The 16,518-nt window shown below is 43.4% G+C and overlaps 1 protein-coding gene across 5 annotated transcripts in view; it reads right to left on the bottom strand.

The window, feature by feature from the left end:
* GSG1L (GSG1 like) overlaps positions 1 to 16,518 on the bottom strand; it is a 59,726-nt gene that overhangs the window by 28,400 nt on the left and 14,808 nt on the right. For 4 of the 5 annotated variants that reach the window (XR_008452420.1, XM_054080611.1, XM_054080614.1 and 1 more), the window contains exon 2: positions 14,186 to 14,233. The exons of the other annotated variant lie outside the window; for it this stretch is intronic. Coding sequence is in view for 3 of the 4 variants with exons in the window: in XM_054080611.1 (XP_053936586.1) it covers positions 14,186 to 14,233 (48 nt within the window). In the remaining variant the exon portion in view is untranslated. The remainder of the gene's footprint in view (positions 1 to 14,185; positions 14,234 to 16,518) is intronic. 5 annotated transcript variants of the gene reach the window in all.

The following is a 16,518-nucleotide window of genomic DNA, read 5'->3' as shown; positions in this document are numbered from 1 at the left end:
TAGAGTTCAACTATGGCTCTCTATGGTTCAGTGAGATGCGAGTTTTTCTGTCTCGTGAAACCTTTTCCCGGTGAGACACAAACACTGGTTGAGTTTCGCATGGAAGGCATAGGCAATTCTTTCTTCTCTTTCAGGCCCTGTTCCTATTTGGAAAAGAAATCTGTGTCTAACTCTCATGCCTTATTTCTGCTCTGTGACTTTTAAAAATGCATTTAATGTGGAGGAAGGTAAATCACACGGGCAGAGTTTGCGTAGTTCTGAGTATATCCTGTCCTGCTTGCTTTGATTTTGAATTTCAGCTTGCATTTTCTGGATGTTATTATTTCAGCTATATCTGGATTTTGTATCTTCCTGTGGCTGCCAGAAGCAGAACAGTTGATTCAAGTTATTAATTCAGGAGACAGTGTCTTTCTGTTCTGTGCCGATGGCAAAGTGATCTCCCACTGCTCTTCTCTCAATGTGAGACGCATGAGGCAGTCATTTGGCATCACTTATTTCCACTTACAATCTCTTACAGCCTCCTTCCTGCAAAGCAGAGAGCTCCTTCCTTTGAGGAGACTTCAGTCATTCCAGGTGACAGGGAAGAAGATCTCCAGAGGAATTTTCTCCTTCCCTGTCTTCTGTGCAGTCACCTTTTCTGTCTCTCTTGTTTCCCACCAGCCTGTGTCCTCTGCTCCGGGGATTTCTCTGGCCTAACTCAGCTTTTCTGAAAAATCTTGCCTTGAGAAGAGAGAGCACTTGATTTGTTTGGAGACTCCTACATGGATGACTGTTATCTGAGGGTCTGTACTCTTATAAATCACCAGCTTTCTCTCAGTTTTTGGGTTTTGTCCAGTTTATGGTTTTGCAGCAGTGGCCCAGGTGGCCAAGAAGGCCAATGGCATCTTGGCTTGGATCAGAAACGGTGTGACCAGCAGGGCCAGCGAGGGGATTCTCCCTCTGTACTCAGCACTGGTGAGACCGCACCTTGAATACTGTGTACAGTTCTGGGCCCCTCACCACAAGAAGGATGTTGAGGCTCTGGAGTGTGTCCAGAGAAGAGCAATGAAGCTGGTGAAGGGGCTGGAGAACAAGTCTGACGAGGAGCGGCTGAGAGAGCTGGGGGTGTTTAGCCTGGAGAAGAGGAGGCTGAGGGGAGACCTTATTACTCTATACAACTACCTGAAAGGAGGTTGTGGAGAGGAGGGAGCTGGGCTCTTCTCCCAAGTGACTGAGGACAGGATGAGGGGGAATGACCTGAAGCTCCGCCAGGGGAGGGTCAGGCTGGACATCAGAAAAAAATTCTTCACAGAAAGAGTCGTGGGGCACTGGCAGAGGCTGCCCAGGGAGGTGGTCGAGTCACCTTCCCTGGAGGTGTTTAAGGAACGGGTGGATGAAGTGCTTAGGGACATGGTTTAAGGGAGTGTTAGGAATGGTTGGACTCGATGATCCAGTAGGTCCTTTCCAACCTTGTGAGTCTATGATTCTATGTGCAAAGAAGGTGCTGTGAGTTTCTGTACAGAGCTCAGTTGGGATGAGCCTGTTATGCCAAGGGTGCCAAGGACATTCTTTGTTAATGCAGAAAGATTTCAGGTTCTGGCCTCCCTCCTCCTCACTATACAGAGTGTTTGTCAGATGGTGTGTCATCCCTGCTCGCCTTGCAGGAAAGAATGCCGCAACATTGTGGTAGCAAGATGAGACCTCCTGGGAAAGGATTTCACTTACACTCCTGTGTATACATTCTCATGAGTACAAGTATGTGCAAAGAGTCTGTCCAGCAAGCAAGAACCAAGAAGTTTGTATTTGGTCAATCTTCTCAGGATTCCATGAAATAATACAAAGGGTGCCACCTGTTGAGTCCTCATGTCTTCTGGGCTTTTTGTAGGATAGCAAAAATGTGCCAGGAGCTGTCGGTGATCTGTACTGCTGTTCTATCCTGTCTGTTACACATAATGATCTGCTGCTTGTCCTTTATCTCCCATCCTGGAGTTTAAGAAGCTGCAGGTGGATGAGCATTAGGATCTTGATGACCCGCTAATCCTGGTACCATTGGCATCTGCTATTCTAATACTACTTATCCTGCCATTTTTTGCTCTGATGCTTCTACACCCATCAGTCTATCACATCTGACCAGTGTTGCTGAAAATGACAGAGTCACTTCTGTGTCCTATGGGCTATTTTGGATATTTGCTCCTGCCCCACAGATATAATGCTGTATGTCACAGGTAGGATTGTTCTGAAGCTGAATACCACAGACCATGAAAACATTCCTGAAGGTAAAGAGGTCACCATCTTCAGGACAACCTCCTTGTGAAGCAAAAGTACTGGAAGTGCAGGACCTGAGCTGAGCTGCTCACCTGGAACTTAAGATGGTAAAGCTGGGACTCACCAAAACATTTCACATAAGTCAACTTACAATCATAGGACTCCTACCTCAGAAGGAATCATATCACCCTTATATCCATCAAGACAGGTTGCAGGTAAGCTTTGCCTAAAACTAAAAGACAACCCTCTGAAAGCACATTTTTCATCTTTGCTTCTTTTGTTGTCCAGAGATTCTGATTTTTTTCTTCTTAGAGGAGTAAACTAACCAAGGCATTACTGAACTTCTTTGTGTCTCTGAGCTGTTATTTCCTCAACCACGTGCCAAGAGATTGTCTTCTACATGAGTTTACAGTGAAAAGCATCAGTGCCACCTCCTCAAGTGCATCAGTATTGTCACAGGCCAAGGAAATTCATCTTCCAGCAACCCCAAGTGAAGCGAATGTATTCTTCATTGTGACTGAAAAGTGCTACGCATATGATCGCTGAAATTCAAGGAACTGGAGCCCATTATGAACCACCTGAAAAGATCATTCCCTCGCAATCCTGCCAGACAGCGGAGGGCAGCATCCGCATTTTGAAAGAAGGTTCATAGGTACCGAGTGCGTTTCTGCAGAGCTGGTGATCTTGTTAAGTGCTTCTGCCAGAGGCAAAGTGTTAACAAAAGGATATTGCAGACATTTCTGAATGAATGAAATAAACTGGATAGTTTTCTGACAGTGAGGTAAAGAAGCTTTATCTCAGCCTGTGAAGAGTCTCAGGGCTCATAAGTTCTTTCCTGATCACCAGGGAAGGTCCTGTTAATGAACACACCATTACTTCTCACCAACGAGCACTGTGAGTCAGTAATTGCCAATGCTGAGTTTCCTTTGAAATATGAATTTTAAAACAAGTCACAGAAATTCCGCCTAGAAGAACTTGAGGCATCGTACCACGCTTCAGTGAGTTCCTGATTAAGGAATCCAAAGAACAGCATGGTTAATGAGGGGCTTTGAGCTGATTTCAACGGTTTTGTTGTTGCCTCCAACTTTTCTGTGAGGGCACTATGGTTAAACTGACCTCAAGAATGTCAAGAAATTACTGACGCACTCTTCTGTGCTCTTTCCCCACAACATGCGACGTGATTGTTAGTTGTCTTGGGTTGCATTATTAAAGCCATCCTCAGACTCATTAGCAATTTGGCCTGAAATACCAAGAACTTGGATACCATCTGAAGAGAGTTATATGCAGGATGATAATGAAGTATTTATTGCTGTTTCTGGAACCACAAAGTTCCATAATTTTAATTACTCTTGAGCCTTTGGGAGTAATACAGCTGAAAAAAAGCAGTTCTAGAGAGTCGAAAAACACTTCTATACCTCCTACAACCTACGTTCACATATAGCCGTGGAATTTTATGCTCACTTGTCCGCAAATCAGAAAAGTTGATTTGTGGTGCCAGCTGACTATGCCAGCAGTTTCTGATGCCAGATTGTGAGGTCCTATCTCCATATGAAATAGCAATATTGCAATCCCCTCCTGGCTGCTTCTCCAGGCTGGTCGGGTCATGAAACTGACTGTCAAAGATCCAACATTAGTGCGTGTTCTCAAGGCGACACTGAAGAGGTGGCCAACAGAGAAATTGCTGTTAGAGTTCAAAGCATTTTTAATCCATAAACATGAGCTGTTTGCTCGTAAAGGATCTCTTCTGGGAAAATCATATTGCTACTCCTAAAGGAGCTTGCTGAGTCACGTTAACTATGTTATATGCAGCTTAGGCAGGGATCGCGTGCATGAACATTTTAGTCATGCATTTTGGTTTTAGTCGTTCATTGTGGCTTGGAAATTACGGCAGCATAAAAAAGCCCCATAAATGGACAAATTACCTGCCAAGCTATGTGACACTGCCTGCTGAAAGCCCCAGCGTTCCCTGAGCAATGCCCAAGAAGCAACAGTCCAGAGCCTGTATTGATTTCTGAAGGCTGCTTCAGACAGAAAATTAGCTTCCTAATTGGAGTAAACTCATATTGAGAATGCCTTAATGGGATTTCATCCTCCTTAGAAACACCTACTGCCTCAGCCTCTGCTCCCTGCTGAAGATATCTGCGGTTGCTGCCTACCAGCAGCCCTAAAGGCAGAACTGCCCTCCTGGCTGATGAGTTCAAGGATCTGACAAAAGCAGCCTCATTTGAAGTGTCACACTGTGCCATCCTGTCCCTGAGCAAGTAATCAGACTGGACACTGTTGCAAGCAGCCAAAGAGATCTTGAAATAGTTTATACTCGCCGTGTTCCTCATAACTCAGTGTTGTGCATCTGTTCTGATAGTTGGAGTCTGCCTGAGCTTCAATGACACATCATCTCAAGTTGCTCCTCGTATCAATTCCACCTTGATCTGTCTGATAAATTCTCATACAAGCAAGTACGGGCTTTGGGTTTTAATCTGCATCACAGTCTATCATATGACAAACAACCTATATGCTAGAAACAGTGAGGCTGGGCAATGTGTGCTCGTGAATAACTATCGAGATTATGGCCCCTGACTGAGATGGAGCACTGCACTCGAAGGACAGGCTGGGTGCTGCATTGTTGAGTAGCTGAAGAGACATCAGCGTCCAAGCATTACTGTCCTGGAGCATGTGCATCCCTCTTACCTCCTCATTCGCATTCCAGCCAGTGCCAGACATTGATGCGGTTGTTTGAGGAGGAAAGTGCTCATGTTAGGTCACAGCCCACAGCCACTGTCCCCAAGATCTCTGAACTGCTGAACAACACAGGGAAGTCACAAGAGGATGTCACAAGTCAACTAGACAGATGTCATGCAACGTGGGAGGAAAAGAACCATGTATGAGGGCAAAACTTGGGTTTGGGTGGTGTGAATTTGGATGGAGGAAGCCTTGTGCCATTCCTTCTTTGTGCAAAAATATTTATTTGTTCTTGGTCTCCATGCATGCTGCAGAGGCCAGGGGGATGAGGGAGGTGGTAGCCTTGTTCACGTTACCAGCAACGAAAAGTTATTCTGACTTGCCTTTGGCAGCCCCAGATCTCTATGTCCTGCTTTATGAATGTAAAACTTGCATTGGAGATGGGAGGGAGAGCACCCGTGTGCTAGGTGGGAATGGGTCCTTCTACTTGGTTTGGTTTTTGAGGATAAAACACTAAATCTTCTCTGTAAGGTACTGTTAGGCCTCGGTACTGTGTGAGGGACACAAAACACACCTTCTTAGTGACTGAAAGATTGGGAGTAGGCCCTTGTTGTGACCGTGCTGGGAAAGAGAACAGAGACTGCTGCAGAAAAAATGACCCTAACAGCGCTCTTGCTGTTCCCTGTTTGAGACCTAGTTCTCAGAAAGATGCTGACCATCCACAGCTTGTGACACCCCCATGGTGGCCTGTCACATCAGGGAAAATCTAATTATTTCTTTAATACGCAACTCCAGAGCTAGTATCGTGGTGCTGTGAGCACATTGTCAGCTGCTAAACATGTACTAGGTGCTGGTTTTTATGGTGGGTGCTCTGTAGACCTAATGAGTGTTTGGCTTTCTTGCACATTTTCTCTGCATTTTGGTGCTGTCTGCTTTGTTCCTCCTGGTCTGTATTTGCTGTCCCTGTTTCTTGTCTCTGGCTGTCATTGCTCTGCTTTTCCAGACTTACCCACTATGTTGGACCTGACACCAGGAGCTCACTTTTATCTTTCCTCTTAAGTGCAAGAGAGAAGAGAGAGGAAAAAATGGTACACACTGAGAAATGTTGTGCATCTTGTTTGGGAAAAGCACTAAAGTAAGCTTGAAAGGGGTATGGAAATCTCATACTTTCTTTTCCAGGCATATACTGATGGTTTTAGTCATTTGTTCATCTCTGCTGCTCCAATACTGGGAATTACAAGCCAGAAATATTGAAGTGATCAATAAAAAATGGTGAAAGGAATAAACATTGAGCATGCTGTTGTGGCTGGCGTAGGGACTCAGCTCTGAGCAGTCAGCCCATCTGTTGGTTCATACAGTCTCACAATATCAGACCATCTGCCTGCTCCTCTTGTGCTGCAGTGTGAAAAAACTGGGAGAGAGAGGGAGACCACAGAGCTGTTAGAGATATTTCTCCAGACAGAGTAAGCTTCATGATCCTAATAGCCGTCAGAGATACCTAAAACTACCTGTTACTGTAAAACAAATATTCAGTCAAAGTAGATAAAGGGCAGGCAACCAGGCAAAGGGACCATATGATAAATACCTGTAACTGCCCAAGTGAGAGAAGAAATGCCAGCTGTTTTGGTATTGTACAGCTTTAGTTCCTCATTAGTTTCTTAGTTTTCAAAATTGAAGTGGAGCTATGAATCATAAAATTGTTCTCTTCTACATGATCGTTGGAACTGGATGACCTTTATGGTCCCTTCCAACCCAAACCTCTCTGTGATGATGTGTTTTCTATGATTTCTTATGGCTTGGGCATTGAGCTTGGTTCTGAACTTAATCTGGTGTGTGATGCTGAGTAGATCTTTGCGTCTATATTACACAGAATCACCAGGTTGGAAAGAACCTACTGCATCATTGAGTCCAAACATTCCTAACACTCCCTAAACCATGTCCCTCAGCACTTCATCCACCCGTTCCTTAAACACCTCCAGGGAAGGCGACTCGACCCTCTCCCTGGGCAGCCGTTCCAGGGCCCAATGACTCTTTCTGTGAAGAATTTTTTTCTGATATCCAACCTGACCCTCCCCTGGTGCAGCTTGAGGCCATTCCCTCTTGTCCTGTCCCCTGTCACTTGGGAGAAGAGCCCAGCACCCTCCTCTCCACAATCTCCTTTCAGGCAGTTGTAGACAGTAATAAGGTCTCCCCTCAGCCTCCTCCTCTCCAGGATAAACAACCCCAGCTCTCTCAGCCGCTCCTCGTAAGACTTGTTCTCCAGCCCCTTCACCAGCTTTGTTGCTCTTCTCTGGACACACTCCAGAGCCTCAACATCCTTCTTGTGGTGAGGGGTCCAGAAATGAACACAGTATTCGAGGTGCGGTCTCACCAGTGCCGAGTACAGAGGGAGAGTATTCTCTTTCTTCCCGGTGTAGTAGTAACATAGCAAGAGAGCAATATAGTGGAAAAGACTACAAAAAACACTCTATATCAGGGCCTACCCCATATGCCTTAATAAATATCTGTGGGTTAAATGTTCCCCTTTGAAGACCTACAGCGCAGGGCCTGTGCTGTTCTTCCACCCTCAGTGCTGTGCTGAGAAATGAACTATGGCCAGACCTTGCCCACAGCAGAGAATCAGTCTTCCCCACGTCTTTGACACCACCAGCATGAAAAGAAAGACTGTTAATTCTTTTTAGGAATTAGGAATTTAGCTTGGATTCTGCTATTAAGTGTGGTTTCATCCTTATATGTCTAATTAGCTTTCAAAAATAACTTCAATGATTCATAACAGGTGTGTAAGAAAACAGATAAAATGTTAGTAACACATTTCTTTTTCCTTACTCATCAACCTCCTAATACGGCTGCACAGGTACTTTTCTGTGGGGGTATGTGTACACCCTATTCTGCATATATTTAGATTTATGCAAGCAGAATATGAAATGTCGGAGAAGACACTGCTTTGGAAAATGTCCAATTCTTGTGGGAGACCCAGTTACACTTCTTTTCACTGGGTGCAGGTCTCTGAGTGGTCCTTTTAGAAAAATTTATCCTCTTTTTTTTCTCCTCAGAACAGCTGTTCAGTACACAAAAAAAGGAAGTTATTTTTTTTAACTTGGCTGTTAGAAGTTTCATTTGTCTCTTTTCCAGCATGAAATCTGTTCTGCGTTGTCCTTCTCATACAAAAAAAGTATTCCCTGTCTTTGACCATAACTGTCAAATTCTTCTCTCTCTCTCTTTAATTTTTATGATAACTTTTTTGAGCCGGGGCTGGCAGGGGAGGGATGAGCGGTGCACATAGGCTTCTGCAGGTGGGTGCAACGTCAATACATGTGGTGACACGGTGACTTCTTTGTTTTGTTCTTTGTTTCCTACAATGATCCTAATATTTCTTTTCAGCTTTTCTTAATCTCTGCAGAGCAGTGAATTAATGTTTTCATAGAAGTGTCTGTCATCGCTCCAAGAACTCTATCCTGAGGGGTAACATCTAATTCAGAACCCATCACTGTATATGTAAAGGTAGGATTGCTCTTCGTGTTCACCACTTCGCTTTCATCAACACTGAGTATTACCTGCTGTTTTCTCTCAGTGACTGCAAAAGTTTTGTGGATGGTTTAGATGCCTGTAGTATATCCAGTATCTTTAAAGTTGTCAAGCGCCATTTGCCCTTTTAGCTGAATCTCTGCATTTCTTTTAATCAGCTCTTGTTTTTCTTGCATTCCTTTCTTCACAAGGTCTTTTTCAAAACCTCTGCTGCTTCTGCAAGGATGCTGCATCTCTGTTAGTCATGGATAAAAGGTATCACTTCCTAACATTTGAAGCAAGTGCCCCACACCACTCAGGAATAAGTAAAGGGTTACAAGTTTCCCAACTAATTTCTCCGTGCGCTTAAAGTTTGTCCACATTTTAGTCTGCATCATACTGAGAATGGTGTTTTCTCAGTTGTAGCGTTCCTACTCTTTTGTTTTCTGTCCCTATAGCTTCTCTAATACATGTTTTAACCCTGCTACTGTAAGCCATCCCAAGGGATGATCACTATTATTATGCTGTATTTTTGTATCTGAGCATGGAATCCATCCACAGAGATAGTGTTGCTGATTAATGACATTACCTTGTTATTCTGATTCAGTTTTAGTACATGACATCTGCTTTGTCTTTCAGTGTAATCAGTACCAAGACATTATTGTCCCACTAATTATCTTTCTTCCATCAAATTTCTGGTACACCTATTATGTCAGTACCCATTAAAATCAAGCATCTAGTCTCTCTTCTCATTAATTGCTGTTGTAGCGCTGCCTTAGAAACATGTATAAATTTGGCTCAGCTTTCTCTTTTTCCATGCTCTGTTTAGGTGAGACTTTATTTGTTTATTTGCTGTTTGTCATGTGCTATCTTAGTTTTTCCAGCTACTTTTTAGACTATACAGAATTCTTATTGCATCATCTCTACAGGATACATCGTCATGAGCTGTGTAGAGGACACGCAAAAGGCGTTTTCCACCTCTGCCAGTACAGTCTTTAGTTTAAAAAGTCCCCTGTAACATTTTGGACTGCTAAACGCTCCCTGGCAGTGAGCATTTTGCTTCTGCAAGGTTTTGCCTTGCCTCCCCCTCTATGGTCTCTAAAAGGTCTTGTTTATTTTATGCGTGTGAATTTCCCTATTAACAAGTAAAAAGCACTGTAATGTAAGCAGTTGCTGATGACCTGCTGCTTTGCCATTCTTTGCAGATATTATTCCACAGATATCACAGCTGAAGCAAGTGAGGTCCTCCAGAGTATTAGAGTAACTTTGATCAGATTATACCATATGTGTAAGGAGTTTATCCCATGAATCCTGTCCTGTGCTGGTGTGGCCATCTCTAAATTTTGAGCCAAGTCTGACCTTTCAGCCTATTCCTGAAGCAACTTCCCAAGAGGTCTCCTCAGGCCAGAGTACCTCATTTTTGTGCTGCAGGCACTTCAGGTGCTTGGAAAGTGCCAGGCTCTCAGCCTTGGTGAACACCATCCCGAAAACTCTTCGGGGCTCGCCTGTCATCTCCTTGCTCTTCCCTAGCAATGTTCTTCCAGGGCAAATGCTGCTTCCAACTGATTTCCACAGTATATATCTCAGCCTTCAACTACAGAAGGAGTTTGGCTGGTCACGACTCCTTGTCCTCCAGCTCTCCGTGTCGCTGTAGCTGACAGCTGACATTTCTACATTTATAGAAGAATGAGGGAGTTTGAATCCCCACACAGCTTTAGGCACGGGGAGGAACAGACCTGTATATACATGTGGTGTAGACTGGATATTAGAAAATATCACTCCCCTGAAAGCATTTTCAGGCATTGGAACAGGCTGGAGGGATTTCAAAGACATGTAGATGTGGTACTTAGGGACATGGTTTAGTGGTGGACTTGGCAGTGTGAAGGTTATGTTTGGACCCAATGATATTGAAGGTCTTTTCTGTGATTCTGTGTTATGTTAGCCAGTAAAATCATCTATCGGGACATTTGATGGGATATATCGCTATCTTTTGCTTTCCATTGTGGTGCCGTTGTTTCCAAACATAATATGTGGCATTGGTTCCTTCCTTTTGAATGTTTCTTCCTCTTGGAAGTCCACCTGGGCACAGATTTGAAGCAATGAGAAAGGGGAGCTCGAAGGTGCACCTAAAATATGAGATGAGAGGAGAGTGGTGGAGTGTGTCCCAGCCAGAGCGTTCGGGGTGGGCACTGCGTCAGGGAGCTTTACAGTCAGCTGATATAGTAAGGTTTTCAGCAGCCCAAAGGGAGAGGAAACGTTGCAAGCAACAGTCAAAAATGGACTGAGTAGCTGAGAACAAAGCGTACTTTTCAGTGTAATGCATAAGTCTCCCTCACTAAACACGTTACCCTTTACTTCTTCAGACATCAAAATAATTGGCAGGAACAAAACTCGCATTAAGTTTTGTGGAGAAGATCCCAGGAGCAATTCAGCTACTGTGGCAGTTTCCTTCCAAATCCTTTTGGAAATACTTTCTATCTTACTGCTCACATCTGTAATGAAAACTAGAAAACAGAACCCTTCCGAGATCCAACAACATCTGCTCTGTGAGAGCCCGTTAAAAGTCCTGGCCAATCTAACCAGCTATTGTCCTATCATCCCTTACCAATAGCGAGTGGAAACTGTCATATTAAATATTTGTGGACACAAAAAATGTGGGTTTTTTTCTAGTTATTATCTACCATCACCAAGCTGATTTTGTTAAGCAGATTTGGCACTAACAGCCAGCAATAGCTAATAAATTCAATGTTAAGCTTACAGGGCTCTGACAGATTGTTGGCAGCTGCCTTAAATGCAGGGAAGAGCTCTCTTAGTGTGGGTTGGAAATGCTTATTTATACCATTCTGTGGGTCTGCTTGCCCCAAATTCTGCTGCCTCCTTTTAGTAGATGTCATCGGTGCAATATACATAAAGGGTATAATAACTGATCAGAAATATTGTATCCTGTGGCATTAGAGATCAGGACAAATGGATTAAAGATAGGAAGCTCAAGCATAAGCTATTGCATTTTTACAGTAAGAACAAGAAATATTTTCATTTATGGATGCAAGATTTGTGCCAGGGATGTAGCCAGGCCTCACCATAGATGTTTTTATGTGACTGTTTCAGTGATTTGCTTTTCTATGCTAAGACGGTTTTAAATATTATGCAGATGTCTTATACTGATTTGCTGATATTTGATGAGGGACTGTAGGACAGACTGGCTGCACAACTAGGCTAAGTTCGGTCTTAGGCTTCCTTTTAACGTGCCTTAAAAGCAGAAAATGATGTGTTTAGAAGTAGGCATAGACTTCAACAGCGTGTATTTCGCTTAGAAGCTGCTTAGAGAGAGGTCTTTGGATCAGAGAAAACCAACTGGAAGAAAGCTTCAGCAAAGCTGAGTGCTCAGTCGGAGTAACAGAGCAGGTACACGTGGAAACCTTTTAGATTCCTTCGAAACCTTGAACAACTCTGTTTTAGTTGCAATGCCAAAATTGTGTATAGAAACTGAATAAGCCGAACTCTCATTGTGCAGATAAGTTTAGTCAAAAAATTCCCGGTTACACAATGGAGTGTGAAAACCACAATGGATCTGTATAACTGAACTCCACGTTTCATATTCAATGCATTTTCTCATACCTCGTTTACTTGGAAGAAGAATCAAGAACCTATCCCAGCACTGTGTGTAACTAAGTAGTTGATAAGCCTATGACCATTAAAGTCAATGCTGAGTGAGGGGATGAAATAATTAAAGGAGTAGGAAGTCCTTTCTAACTGGAAAAAAAGGAGAAAGGAAGTCAAGAAGTTGGTTTGTGCAGTGAAAGTGAGTTGGGCATTGTTGACGCAGTAGCTGGACAGTATGAAACTGATGGTGAAAAATTCAGATTAGCTGTGTTGCAGTGTCCACCTTGATCCACAGCTGCTCATGAGTCGGATGGTCAGCACTTTCCACCTCTGTCTGAGCATCTCCCTCTCTTTCTGTCAACAACTCCATGGCAACATTGCCAAAATTGTTATAAGTTTCTTTATACGACTATACCAAAAGTCTTCCTTCCTCAAAAAGGGAAAATAGAATAGTCTAGAAATACACACTGACATCTTGCAGCAACTCTAAAATTCAATTTTAAAAAACTGACAGCATTTCACAGACCCAAAAGAAATCCTTAAAGTAAAGCACTAAATGCTGCTTTGGAAAGTGTGTGGGTGATGCAAACAAGCATTATGCACCATAACGAACTCTCACAGAATATGGATAAAGCACAAAACATCCCGTTGCCTTTACAACAGACACATTGTTCTTGTTTTGAGGCTGTCTCCTGAAGGTGTCATGAAATGCCCACCAGTCCCTGCACTGGGAAAGGCAGTTAGCTACCATTCCCCAGGTTACTTTTTTGGTGGTTCTGATGTCTTTATCAATGTTCATCATATCTTCTCTCACACGTATCTCCCTTGGGCTGGAGAGTTTTAGTCTCGTCCTTGTACAGAACTTCCCAGAACTCTGATTATCCTTGCTGCTGTTCTGTAAGCTGGACTGAAAGGGACAGAACACCACACTGTATTTGATAGAAGTTGAAGCGCTCAGATGTATACAGTCCTCGTACAACAGGATGATCTCTGCGCTCTTCTCAAGTCCTTTCCTAATTCTTTCTAACAGATAGTTTGCTTTTTGACTGCCACTGAGTATTGAGCCAGTGGTTTCACAAGAACAGCTGTGCCCCAAGGTCCCATTTGTGTGTGCGAGATTCAGCTCAGAGCCCATTAGTGGCAGTAATCCCGGGATTGTTCTTCCCTTACGTGCCTAATTTATTTAGGTTTACTTACAATGAATTTCACAGAGACTGTCTCTGTTACTTTTTCTCTCGCTGAAATAACCTGCTGCTTTTCTAAGGGTAATTGTCCTTCTCTTTCCATTTGTTCAGCCAATCAGCAGTTCAGACAAAGTAAGAACAATTGGTCCTTACACTGATTCTTGCCTCTCTGTCAGAGCTGATAAAGGCACCGTGAGCTCAAAAGGTTTTGCGACTGTCTCAGTTATCTAAGAAATGGATCGCTTCTTTGTACAAACATGTATTTCCATCTGCCCTTTGGGTCCTCCCGCAGCTCACTGTTAGTGTGGAGGGGACTGCGAGGCTCACGCACCTCTTCCTTCCACTGTGGACAGAGCACTCTGTCTTGAACACGGAGCAGGATGGGCTCAACTGCTCACTTTGTTAATTGAATTTCCTTCATTTTTCTCCTGATAAATATTATTTTGAAATACGGGTTAAATTGCTATTGAGAATTTACAACTCCACTATCAGGGTGAAGAAAAGCTTTGCAGCCTGCCTCTTTCTGCACCCTGGAATATTTCTTTTTTGGAGGGTAAATCAAACAAACGAGCATCTACACGACTCCCTCTCACAAAGAGACATTTGATACTGTGACTGCAGTTTTCTGACCATAAATGTCTTCACGGCCTGAGGAAACCATGTAGTTTGTCCTTCCTCTCTAGAGGAGGAAGGGCAACGTCTGTATTACAATATAAATCTCTTTTGTTTGTTTTTGAAAAAATCCAGGTGACTGAAGAGAAAATGCATCAGAGAAATGACAGATCTGCATATACTGTGTAAACAGCTGTCTTAAACCCCTGGCATTTGTTTCACCTGCATCTGTGTAATGTGGGTGACACTCAGGTCCTGTGTGCTTGGGCAGTAATGTTTCCTCTGGCACTGAAGTACAACAAGAAACAATACTGATGCAATTTGTAAAATAGGACGAAGCCTCGACTGTATTGTCTTACCTTTTTCAGAAGCCGGGGCAAGGTCAATAAAACTTCGACATTTTTCACCTTTAAAAGAAAAGGATTATTTTAGGAGACAGAAGTTGACTGGTTTTCCTCTGCCTCCTCTTTCTGTCTGGTGTTTCTGCCATCGTTCCCACCGGAGACTCTACAGGAGCTCTGGTTTGTCTCACATTGAGAGCAGATATTTACCCACGCCTCCAGAATTGCTACGCTCAAAGGCTGGGCTCTCTCTTAGGATTACAGTCCCTTCATGACAACTATGAAACACAGCTAGTGAAGAAAATGGTTTTCCCTGATGTTTGGGTCCCTGTTGGGTCAGCGATGCTCTTTTACAAGGCCAGAGCGGTGTCGCACTCCAGATGGAACAACACTGGGAAAGCACAGGTCTCTTTCACCAACACTTTTGCCCTCCTCGTCATCAGGACAATGTGTGCGCCCCACCAGAGTCTGATCAAACCTCCCAGTGCCAGGAAGCATTGCCATGGGCACAGATGTCTCAATAGACAGATAGGACACATGTGACTGGGACAAACAAAACCTGAAACACAAAGCAAGCAAGCAATTGCATAGCGTTTAAAAAACACTGTTAAAAATCGGGCAAATGCTATGGCCATCACCGCCCTGTGCCACTCCCTCTGCTTTGTGGCTGCTGCATCCGTTTGTCAATGGAAACTAAATTTTCTCTGTTTAGCACTCCACCTCCGTTTTTGCAGGCATGTTGAGAAGCATATTGCTTCTGGGGAGGGAATGTATCGTAAGGGTGGATGTTTTGACCTTTCTTTGTACTTCTTCAGGCAATCAGAGATTATAAAATAATCTTCTGCTCTAGGTGCACCCATCCACCAAGTGCATGTGTTTCCCTCCACAAGCTCTGTTCCAAGGTGTCCGATGCCTGCTGCCTCGAGCAATCGGAGCACAGCGTGCCTAACAGTGGTAATGGAGAAGAACCCGTTTTGCCCTTTAAGACTTCGATTGACACAAAGACAGCTTCAGGAGGAGGTTTATTTATTAGTTTTGCTCAATTTTAAGTGTGCAGTCTAAAGACTGATTTAGGAAATACGAGCCATTAAAAAACAATAAGCAGTGAAATGCTGTAGTGATGTTGAAGTCACTGTGTAATTTTTTCTGTGTACAAACCACTATAAAATGTTAATCTTTCTGGTGTCTTTGTTGGCCAGATTGAGATAAATGTAACCATTCAAATGATAACTGTGCTGAAATAACGTTCTATTATTATAGTGCTATTGTTACCACATTTATTTATGTTTTCCAGTTTTAAACCTGTGCTAAATATGCTAAAAAGTGTTGTGTACGTAGCCTGCAGTCTGTTTGTCTAGGTATAAGTTGCTATAAAAGAAGAGGTTCACCTGACACTGAAACAAACCTTCCGTGATCTCCATGGCATAGAGAAGGCTCTCTACTCTGTCAATCCAGGCACTGGCAAGAGGACAGTCAAGAAAATGAAGTGACATGACTTATCAAAGCACCATCTTTGTTTCCTAAGAGGCAGGTACTGAGCAGATGAGTAAGTTATTAAGTTTTGGGGCAGATAGACGGACAGATACCCGGCGGATGACAGAAATCACAGCATCCCGAAAGTGTTGTGTTGAAGGACCTTGCAGGTCTGTTGTCCAGCCTCCTGTTCAGAGCAGGACTATCACTAACTCCTGATCACGTCAGTTGTGATTTCACTCAACCAAATTTTGAAGTACTTGAAGGATGATGATAACCATTCTTTAGTGACTCCAAGGATGGAGTTACTCCTCCGCTCTGATCCCAGGGTTGTTCTACCCTTCTAGAGGAGTGTTTCCTTATGCCCAACCTGAACTTCTCTGGCTGCAATGTCATCTTTGTAGTCATCCTTTCTCTTTTTGTAGGGACATGAGAAGCTCATCTTCCCCAGCTTCTTTTCACATGCGTTGTACTTTTGGCCCCTCACCAAACAAGATAAAGAGATGCAGCATAAAAGATACTTGCTGCAAGTAGGAATCATTCTCATCCAGAAACTCTGAATATTAGGGCACGAGGTGTGTCAGGAATGCATTGACATAAAATCAAGCGAATATCAGGAGAGGGACCCTTAGTTTTGAACTTGATATAAGCAGATTAAGATGGATTTTTATTCCGGCTATACGGATCTGAGGTTTGGGTTTGTTTTCTGTGGGTTTTTTTTTTCACATGTAAGCTATTACTTTCATTGCAGTTCTATCTTAACCTGACTTCAAACTAACTGCCTAGCACTGAGTCATCTCACACCTGTGGCTGCAGTGAATCCAAAGCCGTATTACTGGAAACCTTTAACAAATATCCAACTCTCTAGGACGTTATCC

This window comes from Cuculus canorus, chromosome 15, assembly GCF_017976375.1.
Source record: "Cuculus canorus isolate bCucCan1 chromosome 15, bCucCan1.pri, whole genome shotgun sequence".
NCBI lineage: Eukaryota > Metazoa > Chordata > Aves > Cuculiformes > Cuculidae > Cuculus > Cuculus canorus.
The sequence above is the reverse complement of the archived record's forward strand: the minus strand, read 5'-3'. Positions and strand labels throughout refer to the sequence as shown.